The 21,784-nt window shown below is 35.0% G+C and overlaps 1 protein-coding gene across 1 annotated transcript in view; it reads right to left on the minus strand.

Moving 5' to 3' along the window:
* Window positions 1-21,784, minus strand: part of SCN3A (sodium channel, voltage gated, type III alpha subunit) — a 96,327-nt gene that overhangs the window by 17,085 nt on the left and 57,458 nt on the right. The window contains exons 19-21 of the mRNA XM_011958020.1: window positions 11,103-11,223; window positions 9,458-9,612; window positions 8,522-8,695 (exon numbers count right to left, since the gene is read on the minus strand). Coding sequence (XP_011813410.1) covers window positions 8,522-8,695; window positions 9,458-9,612; window positions 11,103-11,223 — 450 coding nt within the window. The remainder of the gene's footprint in view (window positions 1-8,521; window positions 8,696-9,457; window positions 9,613-11,102; window positions 11,224-21,784) is intronic.

Genomic DNA, 21,784 nt, shown 5'->3' on the forward strand with positions numbered 1-21,784 from the left:
TAAGAAGAGAATTTTAAATGAGAGGAGAAATAGAACAACTGATTATTCATTAAATGAGAAACCACATGGAAAACAAATAATACTAGAGCCTTACCTCACACCTTATACCAAATTAAATTCCACGTTGGTCAAACATTAAAACATAAAATATGAACTAATGGACAAAGAAAGAAACAAAATTCTCAAACAATAAAAACTGAAAAAAAAAAAAAACCAGAATATTTTTAACAGTCTTGAAATGGGTCTTCATAAACATGAGAAAATCAAGAAGAAAAAAAGTCTGATAAATTTGACTAAATCAATTTGAAAAATTTATACGTGACAAAAAATTCAAGAGACAAAAGCCCAAATTAGAAAAATATTCATACCACCTGTGACAAAATACTGAATTTCCTCAATATAAAAAGAGCTCCTACAACTTATCCAGTAAAAGCTCATTAACCAAATAGTAAAACACATAGATTCTTTCTAAACTTTTACTCTATCTGTTTGAACAACATATTTATTTATACCCCCTATTGAAGTTCAACTAGAAGAAAAGCAAAGGAATATAGACAAAGATAACAGGACAAGAGACAATAAGAAGAGTTTTAAAACATTCTGGACTGTGGAAAGCACAGGAATAATTACTTTCTCATCAGAGAAAGAGCAGCAGAAATGCAGGTGCCTGCAGAAGCAACACAAATTGTTTCAACAAATGCTCAGAAGGCTCTGGACCTGGAGGCCCTTGGTTGCTCAAAAACAGAGGGGCAATGGATGGAGCTGAAAACAGAACTGATTAAAATTTTGTATACAGGAAAGCTAGACACTCTTGAGTCCCTTCACCCAACGCTCTCCAACCCTTCAAGAGAGCAGAATAAAATACAACTTCACAACTTCTGGAGTAAAATCTGTACTTGCTACAGAGGTCAGAACATTTAAACAGTTATTTACACTGTTGTTAGGTTTCCCTGCAACACCACAGATCTCTCTTTCAGTATATCTTGAAGTTGAGTTTTTCCCATTAATAGTACTGAGGGGCTTAAATAGCATATGGATTAGCTCAATATTTCTTAGGACAAGGGAACCTGGAATTTCAGATTGCTAGGTGCACACCTTCCTGCTTCCATGACAAAGGAGCCCTATTTCCTGTCTGCTGAGTAGTTCCTAGAAAAGGGGTCAGGTAGTGGTGAGGGGCAGGTACAAAGCTGCCATGGGAATGGTAGCAGAGGACTCTATTGAAGGTGGGAGGTTGGGGATACTGGTTGTAGAGGGATTTGGCCAGCTGGGGTGGGTAAGGTGTACAGCAGGAATAGAGCGCAGGCTTCCAGAGACTGTGGGAAGTCCTTCCAATGGCTATGGGAAGTGCAGTCCCTATGCAACCTCAGTCAGAAATGGGAGTCCAGGCTGGGGGAGGTGGCTCATGCATGTAATCTCAGCACTTTGGGAGACTGAAGCAGGAGGGTTCCTTGAGCCTAGGAGTTTGAGGTTACAGCAAGCTGTGATTGCACCACTGCACTCCATCCTGGGTGACAGAGAGAGACTTTGTCTCCTAAAGAAAAAAAAAGGATAATTTATTTTTATGTAAGGGGAGTTTGTAAGTTTATACTTCAAGAGCCACCTTTTTGCTTTCTCTTCTACTTTTATCTTTGCGGTTTATTTATTGGTCTTTAACTTTATACATGATTAGAGAATTCACAATGCTCACATGCTGTATAAAGCAAACACCTTGGTCATTGTGGTATTGTTTATAATAGCAGGAAGCAGACAATCTAAGCGTTCATCCCTGGGGAAAGGATGAGTAAAATCTGGTGCACTCATCATTGTTGACTACAATATGGTACAGAGAAACCATGAGTTTCACAGGAATTTCACTTAAACATTCCAAACCCTATGTGCAGTGGGGAAGGGGTCTTTAAAATGAAGACTGTGAATCAGGTGATCTCTCTGTTTATTTCCTTGTCTGGAATTCTTAATTTGGCAATTTCAAGATGATTAAATCAAAATAACACTATATGTCGTTTATGTTGAAAAAGAACAAATCAAAGTATCTTTGTTAATAGATGCATCATCTTCAATCAAGCACACTACTAGAAAAAATTTTAAAGTGCAACTTTTATTCACTGTGAGCATAATTATTTCTGTTTATAAAGTGTGTAATTATGACTGTATCTTCAGGTGTAATTATTTCTTTTTCAAAAGATATGAATTGTTTTTGACATTTTACACAATAAATGTATGTTATATAGTTACTTAACTAGATAACTACTCTGTGCCTCAATTTTCCCATCTACACACTAGGAAAGTAACAGTAGATGCTGCATAAGTTGTTGTGAAGATTAAACAAATTAAGCATTGAAGACAAAGGACAATTTATAGCTCAATTAAGGTTGGTTGTTATTAATATTACAAATGATAACGCTTGTTTGCCTTTACTGTCACCATTTAGAATACTGGCTAATAAATTGCATCCTACGGGAAGGCCTTTAAGAAGAGAAAGGGTCTTGTAGGTCTTCCTAAAATACGTTATTTGCAGAGGTCATGACTGGAGGCAGGAACATTTAGTAAGCTATTGCTTGGCCCAGTTGATTGCAGTGGTGTTGATGTGCTGAAGAGGAAGGGCGAGACTGTCCACTCATTTATTAGTAAAATGGAGAAGAACTTGCTGATTGATTGGTTGTGAGGGGTGAAAGGCAGAAAGGCTGAAGATAACATCTGGCCTGGATTTATACAAACATTACTGTCAGACTAAGTAGGGAATTTGGAAGAAATGTATGACTTAGAAGGGAAACATGATGAACGTGTGCAGATGGCAGGTGTATTTGCAGGTATTATTTAGGAAGCAGTTAGAAGTATGGGTTGGAGTTTAACAAAAGACCAGAATTAGAGATTAAAAGTCTCTGTTAAAAGCCATACTCTTTCAAAGAATGGGCTACAGCTACATTAGTAGGATTATCTTTTTAAACTGGCCTGTGAGAGTTTTTTCTTATTAATTAACTAATAATGCTAAAGGAGAATTAAATTCTTCCAAGAAATGGGCAAAATGAATCATTTCTATCAGAAGACATTTATAGAAAAAGTCAAATTACATACTAGACTGTTTACATGGAAATATGTCTAGAAAGAGATCAGAAATTCATATGAAATGACAATAATTTACAATTATTTAGTTCCTTTACCCCAAACCTCTTTTAATTTATTCTAATTCTCTCTACAAGAGCACTAGATAAAATTCAAGGCAGATGTCTGCATATTAGCAAAGCACCATCTCATTGTTTTCATTCACCACCACTTACACGCAATCACTTTCAGCATCATGTGGGAACTCTGATTAGTTCAGTACAATATGCCAAATAGATCTGTGCCCTGTTGTAAAATATGGATCAAAGAACTCAGTGTTGGGTAAAGGTAGCTCTACCACCTACTAGCTGTATGACATTTCTAAACCTGTGAAATAGAGATAAAATCTGTAGCAAAATAGAAATAATAATATGAAAAATAAACAGCTTATTAAAAAGATTAATAAATACTTTGTAAGTAAAAGAGGCATTTATAAAGAGGTTTGTAATGTAGGGGTTAGAAACACAGTCATTACAGCCAGATTACTTGGGTACCAAATCCAGCTTGGCCACTTATTAGCTCTGTTAACATAGGAAAGTAACTGAATATCTGTTTGTCTTAGCTTCCCTACCTGCAAATTGAGAATAATTGTTTCTAACTCAGAATTTTGAAGATTAGATGAGTTAACACATGTAAAGTGCTTTCGGTGGCACCTGTACACAGTGTGCATTAAATCAGGGTAGTAATTTTCACTATTATTATGTAAGGCTCTTAATTAGTGCCATTCCCACAATAAGTGCTTACAAAGTACTAGGCGTAATATCTTGCTACTACTATTACTACTAATAACAATCTAGCTCCATTATTGAGGATGCCAATATGTCAATAATAAGTGCCAAGAACTAAGGCAGGAAACACTAGATCCTAGGGGTTGCTGGCAAATAGAAATACGTATTAGGATCAGAAAGTGTTCCTATGGTGCTTTTGTTCACCTTAACAGAGCAGCTGATGGGATTCTAAGGAGCCTGTGATTAAGCAGGAAAAGAATTCCAAAGCCATAATATCAAGCATCTCCTTTTAACCCGTGCTGTTAGTGAAAATCACCTGTGGGCCATAAATACTCCTCGATGGTTGAACCTTTTACTAGAGTTTGTTTGCACACATCAGTATATTAGGATGTTTTAGAATCAAACGAAGTTTTTATGAGAGATGCTCAGATGCATTTTCTCAAAGATGACTGCAAAAATTGATAAGGACCACAAGAAATCTGATGTTTTCAATACATTTTAAATAAATATTAATTAAATGATGTATTTAGTTCATTGTGTGGTCAATAGCAGCATCTATAGTATAGTTTGTGTAGTTATAGAATGTATAATATATAGTAAGGTATATTTTGTTTCTTAAAACGTACATAGTATCTTTTTGACCTTCAGCTGAGAAGAAAAGAATTGTACAGAATCTGAAAAAGTGGTCCTTTTAGTGCAGTATTCTGGAAGACAGAGGCGTGAGTTGTCCTTGATTCCATCCTGAAGTATCATACTTGCTGTCTCCATTTCTTCATCTTCATTATTTTCTCTCATCCACAACACCAATGACCTTCATTTTGCCAAATCCCAATGTCAATCTTATATACCAATATTGCTTGATCTTTGACTTTTTTTCACTGTAGCCTTTGATAAAATTGATCACCTCTCCTTTGGAAAAACCCAGCTATCTTCTCTGGGTTTCTATGACACCATGTGTATTTTATTTTCCTATTAATTACTATTTCTCAGTCTAATTTACTGGCTGGTTCTCCTTTGCCCAACTCCTAAATGTTATAGTGTCTCCAGAGTTTGGTTCTGGGTTCCCTTGTTTATTTGCACTCTCTGCCTAGGTGAGCTAAAACAGGTTTGTAGCTTCAAATGCCGTATACATCTCGATGACCCTTAAATTTATGTACATAAGATTCTGGATTCTCTCCTGAGCTCTAGATCTACATAAAGTTCAGTACCTTGTTTTGAATGTCTAATAAGCATCTCAAATGAATATATATCAAATGAATACATCTCTCTCCCACCCATCATCTACCTACCCTGCCAAATCTTTTTTCTGATATTCCCCATCCCAGTTAATGGTTCTGTCCTCTACCCATTTGTTCACGGTGAAAGAAAATCCATTTGTTGATTCCTCTTTTTTCTTCACTCCACATATCAAGCCCATCAGTAAGTCTCAGCACCTTAGCCTAAAATCTCCACTTTCCTGCATTATTAAAACAACCTCCTAATTGATCTTTCTGCTTTTACTCTTTGCCTCCCCCTCTCCATAGCCAGATATGATCATTTTATAACAGTAGATCAGGTCCCTGCTTATCCTGCTGCTGGGGCTTCTCATGGTAATTATAACTAATATATGATAGATTACATAATATTAATATATACGATATATAGTAAATTACAGTAAAATACGAACTTCTTGCCATGGCCACAATGTACTTTTTGAGTTCAGTTTCTACCCCTCTTACTCATGTTTCATTACATGCAAGTACACAAGTTTTCTTTCTGTCTCTTGAATCTCCTTGGCTCATTCCCACTTCAGGCCCTTCCGCCTCGACTCCTCTCTTCTCCCAGGTCTTCAAATGACTGGCACCCTCCCCCATGCACCTCCTTAGACACCTTCCTGGACACTAGCTGACACACTGCTCCTGCCCTCCCTCCGCTTCCCCAAACATGCAGTCATTTACCAGCCTAGTACTCTGTTTTTTTTTATAGCAGTGATCACCATCTGCCTTTATCTTATCTTTAGATTTTACTTGTTTACACGTTTCCTGTCTGTTCCTCTCCTCCCATAGAGTGTAAGCTTTAGCAAGGCTAGGTCTGGTTTGTTCATTTCTCCTTTGTCTTGAATGGCATATGATCCTTTATAAGGTACTCAAAAATATTTATTGAATAAATGAATGAATTTTAGGATATTACAAAGATAGCTCACTATACATCTAATTTTATTTTTTGAGAGAGAATTGAGGAGGGTACATTTTTTACACAGACCTATTTCTCAAGTATGTGAACGTAGTTTTTGAAAGATACATTTGAAAGGAAGTTTTTTTGGTTATTCTCTTTATTTTCTTGTTTCATTGATTGCTTCCTTTCTTTACCTTTCTGTGACTGTTTAGTTTCGTTACAGTGATATACCCTATGGACTTTAAACTCTTTAAGTCCATTTTACTTGTACTTTCAAAAACTGTTTTAACCTTATGTTTACTTTAGCTTAGTGAATCCCTAGTACTCTGAGGACAAGCTGTTATCTGAGGTTGCATTAATTCATATATTTAACCCTTGCTTTGGGAAAACTAAGAAAAGAGACCCATTTAAGATACATTAACCTACCCAAAGGAGGAGGCTTTCAGTACCCAGTTCCAATCTGCTAATTTTGACTCACTAAAAGCAAAGTAATTTTGGGGCACTATTCTTTTGTCATTCATTGAAACATTACTCAATAGATGTCTAAATGTCTATGTTAGGTGTGCAAGGATAAAAACATGGTGGAAAATCCCCAACCTCAAGAGATTTTTACATCATAATCATGTTTTCCATATAAGGGAAGTACATAGAAATACTCAAAGTACAATGAAGTAGTTCAGTAAATGTAAGTCAGAATGTTCTAGAAAACTTCTATCACATTTTAAAATAATCTTGCCAGGCACAGTGGCTCACGCCTGTAATCCCAGCACTTTGGGAGACCAAGGTGGGTGGATCACCTGAAGTCAGGAGTTCGAGACCAGCCTGTCCAACATGGTGAAACCCTGTCTGTACTAAAAATACAAAAAATTAGCCAGGCACGGTGTGGGCACCTGTAATCCCAGCTACTCGGGAGGCTGAGGCAGGAGAATCGCTTGAACCCCAGAGACAAAGGTTACAGAGAGCCAAGATCGCACCATTGCACTCCAGCCTAGGCAACAAGAGTGAAACTCCATCTCAAAAAAAAAAAAATGCTAACAATATTCATACACGATAAAATCTTTTTGGACCAGAAAGGATCATTGAATGTATTTAGTGTTCCATCTTTCACAGAGAAGGTGGAGATTTTAAATGCTAAATCTCAAAGCCAGTCTGATGCCAGTCTGACACACACACACACACACCTGCCTATTACAACTAATATTATAATGGATCACTTAGGCAGAAAATCTATGGGGGAAAGGAGCACTGAATTGAGAATTAGTAATTTGGACACATATCAACTTTATTACTAGGAAGCTGTGCTATCTCCAAAAAATATTTAAACTGAGGCTTTAGTTTCCTCATGTCTTGAATAAAGCCTAGATATTCCTTAAGGTCCACTCTAGCTGCAGAATGTGAAAATATTAAGTTTCCGTTTGTGGATAGCTTTTCAGAGTTATGTTGAAATTCATCTCTATTATTAATGAAAGGCCAGCCAAGGAAATTGAAAGTCATTTCTGGTCTATTAAAAGTGACTTGGCAGCAGATTTCTTATCAACTTAAAGGGTTAAACACATTTTGGTTATATAATTGTGGATATGTATTTGTGGGAGGAAGAAGAGTAGAATTTGGATAGACCCAGACTCGTCAAAAATGAGAAAAAGAATGAATGCACACATATGGCAATCATTGATTCATATTGGCAAGTGTTAGAGCTAAACATAAAGTGCTTTGTGATTGCTAGGAAATGGCTAGAGATAGTACTTGAAGCACCTTGATTTGTGAAGATTAGGAGGCTGTGAAGCCTTGTGCAATGGAATATCACAGACTACAAGGAATCAGAGGATTGTCATGTTGTCCCAGTGCTTCTCCATCATTTGAAATAAAAAAACAGGCTGCAAGTCAGATAAATTCTATAATTGGCAATGTTCCTATGACTACTCACCCCAGGGTAATCAGATTCAGAACAGACCTACACCTAACTCTTTGCATGGTAAATATCTGATTAGCTATGGGGATCTAACTACTGATTTAAAAATGGAAATGCATTTTGTTGTGTCTGTGGGTATGTGGCTGTGGCTGAATGAACTCAGTACATGGGTTAATTTAACAGTATTTAGTCACGTGCACTCTAGGAAGGGATTAAAGTGCAGTTTACACAATTTCTGACCTTCAGTCATTTTTTATTTTGCCTCTTGGAGATGTTTGTTTGTTTTTTTAAACTGAACTGTTAGTAAGCTAAGTGCTTACATCTGTCAATCAACACATTATTTAGCTATTACTTACTTTGAGGCACTTAACTTTCAGAAAAATAAAAGCTGTCTGTTTGTGGTATAGAACAACTCTCCCTGTGTTTTCTCTTACCACTGCCCATGTTTTTAGGACCTCCTCTACTCTTTCCCATGAGATATTCCTCATTATTGCATATATTATAGTTCTGTTTAAATAACTGCATAATTATGTCATCGTTAGTGAAAGTCAGTTTTAATAATAGAAATATATGAAATGTCAAACTTGCCTCTTTTAAAAACAACTTTATAAAAATCATTCAAGATACTTACATCAACAATCAAGAAATCTAGCCAGCACCAGGCATTAGTGAAATATGTTTGAAATCCATAAGCAACCCATTTGAGAAGCATTTCCAGAATGAATATATAGGTAAAGACTTTGTCAGCATATTCTAGCATGGTTTTGATAGTCTTTCGCTGTTCAATGTATATATCTTCAAAGGCCTGTGAATCAAAAATATTTTATTTTACTTAAATGGCTTACTTCAAATATTCTAAATATCTGAAAAAATTGCTTACTATAATAGTGAGTACAAAACAATAATTTGATTATTGATATTTTACATAAACATTGCACATCAGACAAAATCTAAAGACTAAAACTAAGTGTGAACATGCTGGCAGGGAAATGTCATGCCTTTAGTGATTTAGAATATGCTTTCTTTCCTACTTCTCATCCCTAAGTCTCTATCTCAATTACTGCTACAAAGACATGCTTTTAATGAAGTAATATGAACTCAGAAATAACTAGAAGTTCTGTTAATGAGGGACAGAATTGGCCTATTCAAACATTACTTTCTACAATTTCCTGAACTATCTGGCTTATTTTGAGACAATAAGTTGATTATACATGAAAAAAAACGTAAAATACACTTTTAGTCCATAAATCTTAATACAATTATTAGGGAAAACTGGATGGTATTTGACAGGGAAAGTAACGTGGTTACAGAATGTCTCTGCAAATGGTTGTCTCAGTGAGGAAAACATCTGTTAGATAAACACCAGATGAGAAATTCCATCTGGCTGTTTCATGGTGCTGATTTGTTCTGAACTGAATTTTGCATCGTTAAACCTTGGGTGCCAAGCTCTGCAAGACACAGATATGCCTCTTCTTTTGATTCTGAAGCTCAGTGTTTGCATCTGGTAATTTTGGAGAATAAACTATTTCACCAGAATCTGATTCTTGCCAATATGCATTTCACTTACCAAAGCACCACTACTGAGAAGGATCATGAACACAATGAAAGTCTCAAACCAGTTGTGCTCAACAATGCTGTAGCAGGTTTTCCGAAGATTCCACCAGATCTTTCCTTTGCCTTCTTCTGTACTTACTTGACAGAATGGAAACTTTTTAATACATCCTAAAAATCAAATATAGTTTATTTAAAAATATTTTTTCATCTTAAATAGGAAAAAATAAACTTTCTTTTTCCTTCCCCACTCCACTTCCAGGTAATCATTTCATAGGGTAACCATCTCCTTCATTTCCTAGTTATCTTCAGCATCCCTCCTGTATATTGAATTATTCTTAGACTTATATACTCAGCCACCTACTTAGAATTTAAGGAAATATTTTATCTAGATTTGCTTAAGTAACAATGATTTCCTTCTTCACCACCAGTAGGATTATTTTGCCTCAAGGCCATTGATGAAAATAGTCCAGGTGCATTTCTCAGGTTTGAGGCAAAACTACATGTTCGAGTTGTTTATTCATATTTTGATGTGATCCTGGGTTTTTACTTCTTTTCACGCACAGAAAATCTCGCTGTCTTCCCAGGCATCAGCCACTGTCAATTTTCCGAAGCTAATTTATTTTTCAGCCTCAGTGCTTTTCTTAGTCACACCTATGACTCAGCTCGTCAGTCAGTATTTCCTTTCCCTTTGTCCTCCCCCTCCTAGATTTCACATTATTTCTAACTCCCATCCACTCTTCTGCTGTAAGATTCTGAGCTACTACTCATCAGATTAAGTCCAATCACACTGAATAATAGATATTCGTTAATTTGTGTGCAAGACACTGTGCTGCTTTCTGTGAGAACAGCTATTGCTTTCCCTGCCAAACTCCACAGTACAGCTACATCTCAAAACAGCTCTAGCCAGAGCACATTAACTGCATTGGAACTATAAGGGAGGGAATGTAATTACTGTAGCATCTATAAATCAAATCACACCATTGCCAAGGAGTTCTAAAGGGATTACAATGTCAATGACATGACATTCTAGAATGCCACTTAACTCATAGGGTCAGCTTCCTCACGTTATGGAGAATGAGAAAAAACAAAAAGACCGATCAGATCATTTTAATTGCCCAGGAATAGTCACTGCTGTAAGTATAATCCAGAAATCTAGAGAGATTAACTTTTTACAAGAAAAAAGGAAAATAAAGATAAACATTCCTTCACTATTTCTTTTAAATATTTTTCTTATTTAATTTATGTATTTATTTCGAGACACGGTCTTGCTCTGTTGCCCAGGCTGAAGTGCAGTGGCATAATCATGGTTCACTGCAGCCTCGATTCCCTGCAAAAGCTCTGAGATACAGCTGTAGCTGAGGTAGCAGTGACCACAGGCAGGTACAACCATGTCCAGCTAATTTATTTTTTCTTTATTATTATTATTATTATTTTGTAGATGCAAAGCCTTACTGCATTTCCCAGGGTGGTCTCAAACTCCTGGGGTCAAGCAATCTTCCTACCTTAGCCTCCCAAAATTTTGGGGTTACAGGCATGAGCCACCACACCTCGTTTCATAAATATATTTTTTAAAAATGAGGCATATTCAGTCTCTGTAAAGAACAAGGGGAGATTGTATTTAATCACATTAGAGCTTGTTTACATTAGAGCTTGTTTACCTTCAGTAAAACAAGCTTCTGGTTTAAGGTCTTCTTCGGGTTCAATTTCAGCTTGTTCACCTTCTCGGGGTAGAGCAACGTCAACTGTGCTTCCTTCAGATGAGCTGGTTGCATTTAATTTCTGGAAACAAAATCCCATTTCAAAGATGTGATTTTCCCCTCTTTTATTTAACTAACTGGGAAATAACTGTGTCATTTTGTGAAAAAAAAAAGGTAGTGATAGCATTTAACTCTATTAGCGTTACTGACCATTATGTACTAATAATTTAATGTAAATCAAGACATACTATTCAAAATAATATGACTACTGACCTGAATCAGACAAAAAAAGTTTAGACAACATTCAGTGTGGGTGGTCTGGAATGGATGGATTATACTGATTAACTTGTTTTATGATCTGCATTTGTATATGAATGCCATATGAACATAACTTAATACGTTAATATTGAGGCCAAGCCAAGAATAGTTGGATAAAGTGGTAGGCTGACATCTAGTAATGATTATATTAACTAAAATACATCAAATCAAATTTTAATTTCCACCTCTTCAGATGGAAATTTTCAGAGGGCAAAGAATATTACCATTACCAGTTGTTTCTAAGTATTGTCCATGTTTCTATAATTTTAGAAAGGAAGAGCAGCACATTAACATGAGTCACAGTCATTATATTTCAACTTTGTGCTCTATTTTTCTCTGGCTTACATAATTTTCTTCTTATTTTACTAGAAGAAAAATGATGGATCTCTCTCTTTTTTTGAACTGCATAACTGAATTCAATACTTGCCAAAGAATTCTAAATGAAATGGAAATTTCTTCATAAATGGCATTGTCCAGAATCTCTATAGACTCATTAGGAGCACATTCTGAATTCAACATACGATCCAGCTGTGAATATTTCCTTTAACTAAATCATTGTGACATGCCACATGGCTAGAAGAGCCACTGTAATATTACAAGAATAAATAATAAGTACTCTGAGATCACTTGGGAAGACAAGATTGTGCAATGTTTTATGAAAACAGATGCAAAGACATGACATACAGCACAACCTGATAATGTAAAGCTTTTACGATGAAAGAATAGTGCATGGACATGTTAATGGTTTCAAAGCCCCCATTAACTTTGGTAGCTGAGTGTTAGGGTCACTCTGCCAAAGCCTTCTGAAAGAGTTACTGTGTTATTTTTAAAAAGGCCATAAACACAGTTCACGTTGGGGAAATTTGGCTCAAAATTCCTGACTTAATGAAGACATAATGCAAATGTAGTTTAATATTTTACAGTGTGAACTAATTAAAGGGTAGTATCCAGATGATACTTTCTGTTGTGTTACTTTAAAGGTGATATTAACCTGACATTAGCCATGTCCAAATATATATATTATGAAAATTACTTCACATAAAAATACAATTTTTTAGTACAGTACCTCCTAGGCTGGATTATGGTAAATAGAGAAGCTAGGCCATCACTTCTGGCTGATAGTTACTAGGGTCATGATAGCACAACCTTTTTTTTTTTTTTTTTACCATTAATTTCCTCTACATTATGGAGAGGTGGGAAAGTCAAGACATCTTTTCCTCTCCTAGGATTTTTCTGCTTCTTATAGCCAGAATATTTTTATACATTTAAGAAAGACCTAGGAAAATTACTGCTCAGTAGAGTTGCAGCAGCTTCTGGTGTAACTAAGAAAATACTGGATAATTGTTTGGTCTCAGCCACTAACTTTTTCTTCCAACTTCACTGGTAGTTTATGGGTTAATTACTATGGCTTTTGATGAGTGGCAGCAATAATATCCACTTTACAAGTAATAACAATAAGAAACCAATGTATTTGAGGTTAGTTATAGAAAGTTTCATTTTTTTGTCCTCTTGTCTAATCCAAACTTAATGATTTCTGAGCCTCATCATAGTAAACCTCAACCTCCTCTTATGAAGCCATTCTTTCTTGCATGATTTTCTTCGTGCTAAATTTTATAGAGCATTTAATCTATTATACTTGTTTCCTTTGACAAAATATTCTCCTAAATATATGTACATATTTACATACATCTATGTATATACACACATGTATACCAACTACATACATACACACATATGTATACCAAAAGATCCAGTATATCACCAAGTATAGAACAGACGCTGAATAGTTATGTTGGGTTCATGAAGAGTGAATCAATAAACATTTGAATATCCTTTAATGCCACTTTATAGAGAGAATTATAGTCTTTAGATAATTCTATCTCTCCATTTTGATCTATAACTCAAGTCTGGTCTGGAGAGAGTCTATCTAATTATATTAGAAAATGCATTTTCTTATTAAATAGGAATTATTTAATAAAAATACTATGTTAATAATAAAAAAGTAATTATACATGTATACACACACACGTACTTTTCCATTTGAAAACTTTAGAAAATATACTCACCCTTCACTTCCCATGTTACCACTGCTAATATAATTGTGAGATGTTTAATTTTTCACATTATAATTCTTCCATGTATTCTGTAGGTGTCTTATGTTTAATACAAATATATACATATTTAAAACAAACCCTTTACAGCACAAGTCCTAATAGCCACTAACCTGAATGACAATAGAATCAATCGTTTACACATATGGACCTCTGGGTGTATTTTTTGTTATTGGGAAGGTCATTAGATTACATATATTTGTGAATGTGGTTGAGTTGTTTGGATATAAATAATCTCTATTCTAATAGCTCTGAAGGTTATGTATTTATACATCTTAAGGTAAAGAGGGACAGTGATCACAGTTCACCTCTCTTCTCCTGGCATTATGAGGCACAACATATCTTTTGACAATGGACAAGGAAAAAACCCTGCCACCATTCTACTATTGATTGTCCAAGGAGTAGAACCTATTTCATGGAGAATTGCTTTACAGTTATTCCAGAGATTTTCTGATTATAAAGATAATCTTTCAGGCTCTGGAAAGTCCCTCAAGAAATGCTCAGAGGGAATCTTGGCAAAGCTTTTGCAAGCTCCCAGGACCCTCATGAACCAAAGCTTAGAAGATGGTAAGTTAGTTTTCATTTCACTAAAAAGTGTTTTATGGGAGGCTTCCTTATCTATGAAGGTTGACATAAAGTCAGCTTTCCCAAGTTGAAGAATCTGACTCAGTCATGATTTAATCTCTCTCTCTCTTTTTTTCCCCCTTGGGACAGGGTCTCACTCTGTGACCCAGACTGGAGTGCTGTGGCATGATCATGGCTCACTGTACCCTCAACCTCCCAGACTCCATCGATTCTCCCATCATAGCCTCCCAAGTAGCTGGGGCTATAGGTGCATGCCACCATGCCTGGCTGATTTTAATTTTAATTTAATTTTATTTTATTTTATTTATTTACTTATTTATTGAGACAGAGTCTCCCTCTGTCACCCAGGCTGGAGTGCAGTGGCGCAATCACGGCTCACTGCAAGCTCGGCCTCCTGGGTTCACGACATTCTCCTGCCTCACCCTCCCGAGTAGCTGGGACTACAGGCGCCCGCCACCATGCCAGGCTAATTTTTTGTATTTTTAGTAGAGACGGGGTTTCACTATGTTAGCCAGGATGATCTTGATCTCCTGACTCCATGATTCGCCTGCCTCGGCCTCCCAAAGTGCTGGAATTACAGGCTTGAGCCACTGCAGCTGGCTGATCTGGCTGATTTTTAATTTTTTTGTAGAGATAGGGTTTTGCCGTATTGCCCAGCCTGGTCTCAAACACCTGGGCTCAAGTGATTCATCCACCTTGGCCTCCCAAAGTACTGAGATTATAGGTATGAGCCACTGCACCTCGCCAATTCAATCTTATTAGTCAGAAATGCTACTACATTATTTTTTAATGCCCTAGGTCACATATTTATCATAGGAAAGTACCTATGTTTTAATTCTATGAAGTTATGAAAATATTGCATCAATTATATAAAATTTCTGAAGTTATGCATTTACCTATATTTATAAATTAAATTGTGAATCACATTCTTATTAAATTACATCAACTTACCAATTATGATCTACTACCTGATATGCTTTAGTCACTGGATACATAAAGAACTTTACTGCAGTATTTTTAAATCATTAATTTACACCTTGAAAAACTATATAAGCATTTTAAATTGTATACATTTATAAAATACATATCTATACTATATACGTAATTCTATACACTGATGTAATCTTAACAATCTAAACATTTTTCTAATTAAGTTCAACACTTTGGCATTCACATTCTAGTCAAGGGTGGTTTGTAATACATCTTATTATAGTCATAACCAAAATGACCTTCAAATTTATTTAAAAGCATATAACTGATTGAAAAGCAAGTGACCAATAAATATAAAGAATAACTTACTTTCTTTATATTGCCATAGCTGTGATACTACAATGATATAAAAAAAGCAAAGAAACCTGAAATTAAATTTACCATATTAAGGAACTCGATGACTATACTAAATAACTAAATTCATACTTGTTCTGAAGTAGTTAGAAAAATATAATTGGGAATATAGGCATAATAATAGAAAGCTTCCATATAAAACCACATAGTACAAGTTCAAACTTGTTTTCTTGTACTATTTTCTCCCTACTCCTCCAATATTTTATGGCACTTAAAGGTTAAATTCTTCCATCCCTTGTAGAAACGACTGGGTCTACAGAGGGATGATGGCTTATGCTCTACAAATGCACGCTGGAAAGCAGGTTTTAAGATGCAACATTCTCCAGGCCTAATTCAGTCACAGAAAACATGCCTGGCTGTAGCAGAAGCCTGGCGCAATGCTGTGGAAGCCGCACGCTGATCCAAGAACCATGTCCTCAAAGACATGGTACCTGAATATGAAGTTTTCAAGAAGGTTAACTACAAATACCACTCACAGGAATGAATGGGTTATTTCAACATAAGAAACAATAGAGTTAACACCCAAAAAAAGGCCATGAGACCATTCCCCGCTGCTCAATAGCGTGACCTTATATAGAAATTCCCCCATATGACAAATATTGCTCTTGATTTTTATCCAATTAAATAATGAAATTTAACTTTCAGAGATGAAAGAGAATGTTAGCAACTGGCCTACTTCCACTGAAATGCGCTCACATTTCATTTATTTTCAGTCAGCTATCAAATATTTGACTCTCACAAACTGCTGTATGATTCAAGAGGCAAAATAAAAGATTCAGCCATTACAGATTGCCTTTAAAATCTAGCCATTTCTCTAAAAAAAGTTGTGGATTTTTGCCTTGCTAGTAGAAGAGGAAAGTTTTGGCCATACACACTATCAGGGCCTTAGTCTGATCTTTTGGATATGCATAACCATATCTGGACTTATGATATTTCACATGAAAAGCAGACAGCCACACAGTGAAGCCCTTAGGTTGCTTGTCCTAGGTGGGAAGAACAAGGCCAGTAGCTCCTTTTTTTTTTTTTTTTTTCTCACGATCTCTTATCGAAAGATTAAAAATGTGAACCACCACCATCTGGTTTGCCTGGACATATATTACATGTACAACATCCCCGGAGCTCCTTTTATTTTTAAAATAGCCTGAATAAGAACATGGTATGTGAAACTGAAAATCATCATGCTGTAGTTGAAGAGTAGGGTAAAAGAGCATCAAAAAGGAAAAAGAAAAAGGCCATTTGTTTTCAGAAAGGATACAAAAGTATTCGTCTGAACGAGCCTTATTTTTTTTTTTTTTTTCCAGCAGAAGTACACTAAAGCACCAAGACCATCTTTAAAGGTTGAGATGGGTTTAAAATGGCTATTCACACACCCATCTGCTCCTCTCAAAGAACTGCCTCACATTCAATTTCACAAAGAGCATTTGGAAGACACTGGCCATGTAACAGAGAAACTGAAAGCTAGAGTCATTATTCCATTGCTTTCCAAATTCCAAAAACAGCACAAAGGGCATGTGCTCCGGACCTTAGTCAAACATCTACTTTCAAAGTTTCCATAAAGACTCTGAAAAGGAGGGAATCCTGTTACAAACACGGTGTAAATAATAATATGCCAGTATTATTTAATTCTTTTCTGCTTGTGAAAAAAAGAAAAAGAAATCAGATTTTCTTCAATGACTAATAATGTTGTTTTATTCTAAATCTAAAAATTTGGTGCTGAATAAAAAATTGCATAAATCACCATGGACTGTATCTTTGTTACTATTTTCCATAGATAATTTTATGTCTGATTTTTTTTTTTTTTTTTTTGCATTCTGCGACTAATTCTCAATTATCCCTAGGGAAAATAAAAGTATGTATAAATTAAACCTAGAGACAACCCCAAACTAATTAGATATTCCTTGTCACCAGAAGCCCTGAAAAACTGCCCAATATTTACAAACTCTTTACTTTTGCTTCAAAATTTCCCTCCCAGAACCCACACTCTGGCTGAGATTGCAGTAAGCAATGGAGAAAGTTGAGTCAATAGAATAAAATGAAAGCTCATTAAGCCACAAATCTACAATGATCTTGGGAGATGCCCTTTACCCCTCACAAAACTAAAATTAGTAATTAAAAACTGAAAATAGTAAATTTTCCAAGTCTCTTTTTTGCCTGGTCAGTTTTGGGTAGAACATTTAGGGAGAAATTAACATAGATCATGGAAATTTCAAATAAAAAATTGGTACACTAGGCCAATTACTTAATGATCAAGATGTAATGAATTTTCATCCCATATATCATGATGCTTTCTTTTTTAAGTAACTTTACAATGATCACTATGGTTTTGCAGACATAACTGTTCTTAACCTACATGAAAATCCAAGATATGTGTTGCCCAAATGCATACAGACTATGGCCCTTCATCTCCAAACCTCAGGATCACCCATCACCCTATTCTTTCCTTTTCTTTTTTCTTTCTTTCTTTTTTTCTTTTTTTTTTACAGAACCTTTCCCCAAAACATGAAAGCAAACATTTTCATCTGGAGCACATGAATTGGATAGGTTGAAAATTATATTCATAGATCTGAATATAATGATCTGAAAATGGCAGTACTATCAGAAAAAAAAAAACCCTGTGAGGCTTATTTTGGTAATACAATTTACTTATAAAGGCTGAATCAACAACAAAAAGTTGTGGTCTTATTTTAATGAAATAAAAGCAGAGAAACAAAAAAATGCATGCCCTCCTACATCCCTGACTATATTGAACCATAAACATTCCTATCATGTTTTAAAATAGATATTATAGATCCTATAGAGCATGCAATTGATTTTAAAAGGCTAAAGACTAAATTAGAAAACTCATTAGCAGAATTAAATATGATGTTGGGATTGCCCATCTCGCCTGACCATGCTGTGATGTGTCACACGATTCAGCAGAGAGCAGCTGGGCAAGTCTAGCACTTCCTTGCCATGGCAGGGGAAGGAACATAGCTGAGTAGCATGCAGGCCAGTCAAAATTCATTTAGAACGTGATTATACATGTACAACTTGCTTGGGTAACCTGGGTAAAAGTGGTGGCACGAGCCTCTGGCTGGTTAAAAAACACCAGAGCTGCATTCTTGATGGCTCCAGCTTGATTTTACTCCTGTGAGAAGTAAGAATGGTAAGCGGTGAAGGTCACAGTATGATATTGCTAGATTGTGTTTGGAATTCAACTTCAAATATGATTGTTAAAAGCATTTATTCTATATCTTTCACTTAGGAAGACAAACCAATAATCTTTTAAGAATTAAATTGTAAAAATTCATAGTTATATAAATATTTCAAGAAATCGTGATTATGAGAACTTAAAAAATATAAAAACAAAGAAATTCTACATTAGAGCTTCTCAAAAAGATTCGTATAATCCCAAGTTTTTGCAATATTAAAAAAAATCACTATTTTGAAATCCATGCCTTCAATTTCCTGATCTTTTTTCATGCAAAAGTTTGTATTTGCTTCCATACCAGCCTATTTATGTTAGTGGTATTCATATATACAGATATATATACACACATATATAACAGCAATTCCTATGTTTATCTCTAAAATCTTCTAGGGATCATTTCTCTTTAGCTGCACCAGTCAGGTATCCTTTATTAGGAAAATGAACAGAAGAAATACAGTAACTGGAGTTTTCAAATACCATCTAAATTAATGATTAATTTACTGTCTCCTCTTCAAGTAGACATTTCATGAAATTTTTTTAGTGAAAAATGTATAAATAACTCTGGTGGGTTTAACTTATACGAGTGCTCCCTTTATTAGCAAAGAGGAAGAATATTCTGTGCTTTGCAAAGTAAAGTTCAATATTTTCTTGCTACTTGTGTCAAAAACCTAAGAAACATGAACCAAAATGTCACTTTATGGATATGTTATTTTAAATGGGTTCATGTGTGTGTGATACCTATTAAAAAGGAATGACCCAGCCAATGTAAGTGTGCGCCTGAAGTGTGCGAGCAACTTTTGGAAATTTCAAATAAAAAATGCACTTTGCTAGAATTCATCTAACCTGCTCTATAATATTAGAACATGCTGGTATTGGCTTTTTATTTTAAAAACTGTCTGTTTTTTTATCTTGTGTGTGAGCATGTATGAGAGTTGCCCTGTTACTTTTTTGGTGGGTTTTTAAAGTATTCATTTGACTAAATCATTCACATAAAATTTATTGAAAGAATTTAATATTACTGTGCAAGATAATTCAAAATTTTATTCTAGCTTTATAAAAATACACATCTTTATATTTATTTAATGATTTTCCCACTAACGTATTTATATATTTTAAATAATTTCTTTACATTTTGTAATTGAATTCTATGTATTCAAAATTTAGCTTGGAAGAGGATTAAGTAGTTATTACAATCACCCTAGAAGACATTTTTTTCAGGTAAGAAATGTTTTCCAGGATTACATAACAAAGGAGAGATTTATATCTTGTTATTCTAAATTTATGATGTTTAAACCATTAAAAAGACATGATAATGAGCAGTCATTTGAAATATCTATGGTCATTATGAAATTTTGAAAGTAGTTTGGAAACCAACTGTTCGGTAGGAGGAAATTAAGATATTTACTTTCCATAAATCTGATGTCAAAAAATTCTGTGGTATTAATCTAGAAAAAGTTTTTCTGCCTTTTAGCTTTTCTGCCTCTTTTTGACCCCAAGTTTTTATGCTACTTTGTCTCTAGTTTTCTCTTTTTTCTTTCACTTTATAATTACTTATTTGATGAGCTCCTTCATTTTCAGGGAATCAGGTAATTATAAAATCTGCATTATCAAACATTTTACCTTATTTTTAAACCCTGACCTCTGACTCAGACTCTGTTTCCCAACACTGATGCTTCTAATTCAGTATATCCCAATTGAACTCCTTTTCCAACATAAACCAGGTAGCCCTTTTTAAAGGCCATTTCAGAAAGTGGCATTGCTGTTTTTCCATTTTCCCAGATTCTTTAGTAGGTTTCTCAAGTTGCCAATGAGTCTCAATTCTCATTACTTATTACCCTAGCTGAGAATTTTATCACCTCATTGCTATCGAATGATTATCACCATATTCCCCAAGATAATCTTTCTTATCTTTCACTCTAAACTGTTTTACTCTTTGATGTCAAATTAATGTTCTTAAAACAGCACTTTCCTATTGCCTTCCCCTGCTTCAGAACAGAAAATAGCTCCCTATTAACTCCAAACTCTGTGGCTTACTTTAAAACTTTAAATCTGAAACTACCTCACACATTCAAACATAGTTTCCACTATATATTCAACCAACACTTACCTCCGTAGATTATCACTGCATGATAATCTGCAATGATAACCCTAACTCTCTTTAATACCAAGCTCCTGTCAGCTCCAGCTTTCCTTTAGTAAAGCTTCAGCATTTTGCTTTCTGTTAATCTATATTTGACTCAAACTTTGAGGCTTATTTCAATTTTATCTCTTCCATTTAGCAATGACTCTTGCTGTCCTCAATATCTATAGCCTTATATGCAACCTGACAGGGTTAAACTTTTTAATAGGTCTTTAATGATTTCATGAGTTCATGTTAGCTTACTCAAATATGTTGAGATTTCCTTGAAGGAGAGTTTTGTTATAGAGCTCTCCTTCACCCCTAGCATCCAGCAGATTGCTGAATTCACAAAAAGTGCTCAGTAAGTTCTTGTTAATTGACTGGTATTGCTTCTTACATAAATTCATACCAAGTGATCGGAAATAAAATTAGAGCTGAATTCTTAGTTTATCAGAATGAGCAACATAAATTAGAATTGAACTCACTAAGCAGACTTTAAATGGAATTGAGAGAAAAAAATCACTACCTAATTTTGTAGGTATTTTACCTTTTTCAAAATATTTTCCAACTTATTATCATACTATCTTTCAGCAACTCTAAAATACCTGAAAAAACTCAGGAAGCTATGAGTTGTAAGATTGTCAGCTACCTATTATAAGGATTTCAGATCAAATTTTGTTGATATGCTTATTTTAAAAAAGAGTTCCAAAATATGCTCACAAAATCAGACATTGTTGGTTCGATTCCCACTGTGTCAACGTTATACCCTCAAGCTAAAACGTGTCTTTGATAACTGCATCTGTACTAGACTTACTTTGTATTCATATATTAAATGTCTATAAATAAATAATAGTAAAGAATTTTAATCCTCTTTTCCACAACACAGAATTGAAGAATTAATACCATTACTACTGTGATAGAAACTTAAGAATACTAATCATGCAGTAGGATAATTAGTATCCTTCCTTCCTTCCTT

This window comes from Colobus angolensis, unplaced genomic scaffold (genome assembly GCF_000951035.1).
Source record: "Colobus angolensis palliatus isolate OR3802 unplaced genomic scaffold, Cang.pa_1.0 Scaffold456, whole genome shotgun sequence".
In the NCBI taxonomy this organism is placed as follows: Eukaryota; Metazoa; Chordata; class Mammalia; order Primates; family Cercopithecidae; genus Colobus; species Colobus angolensis.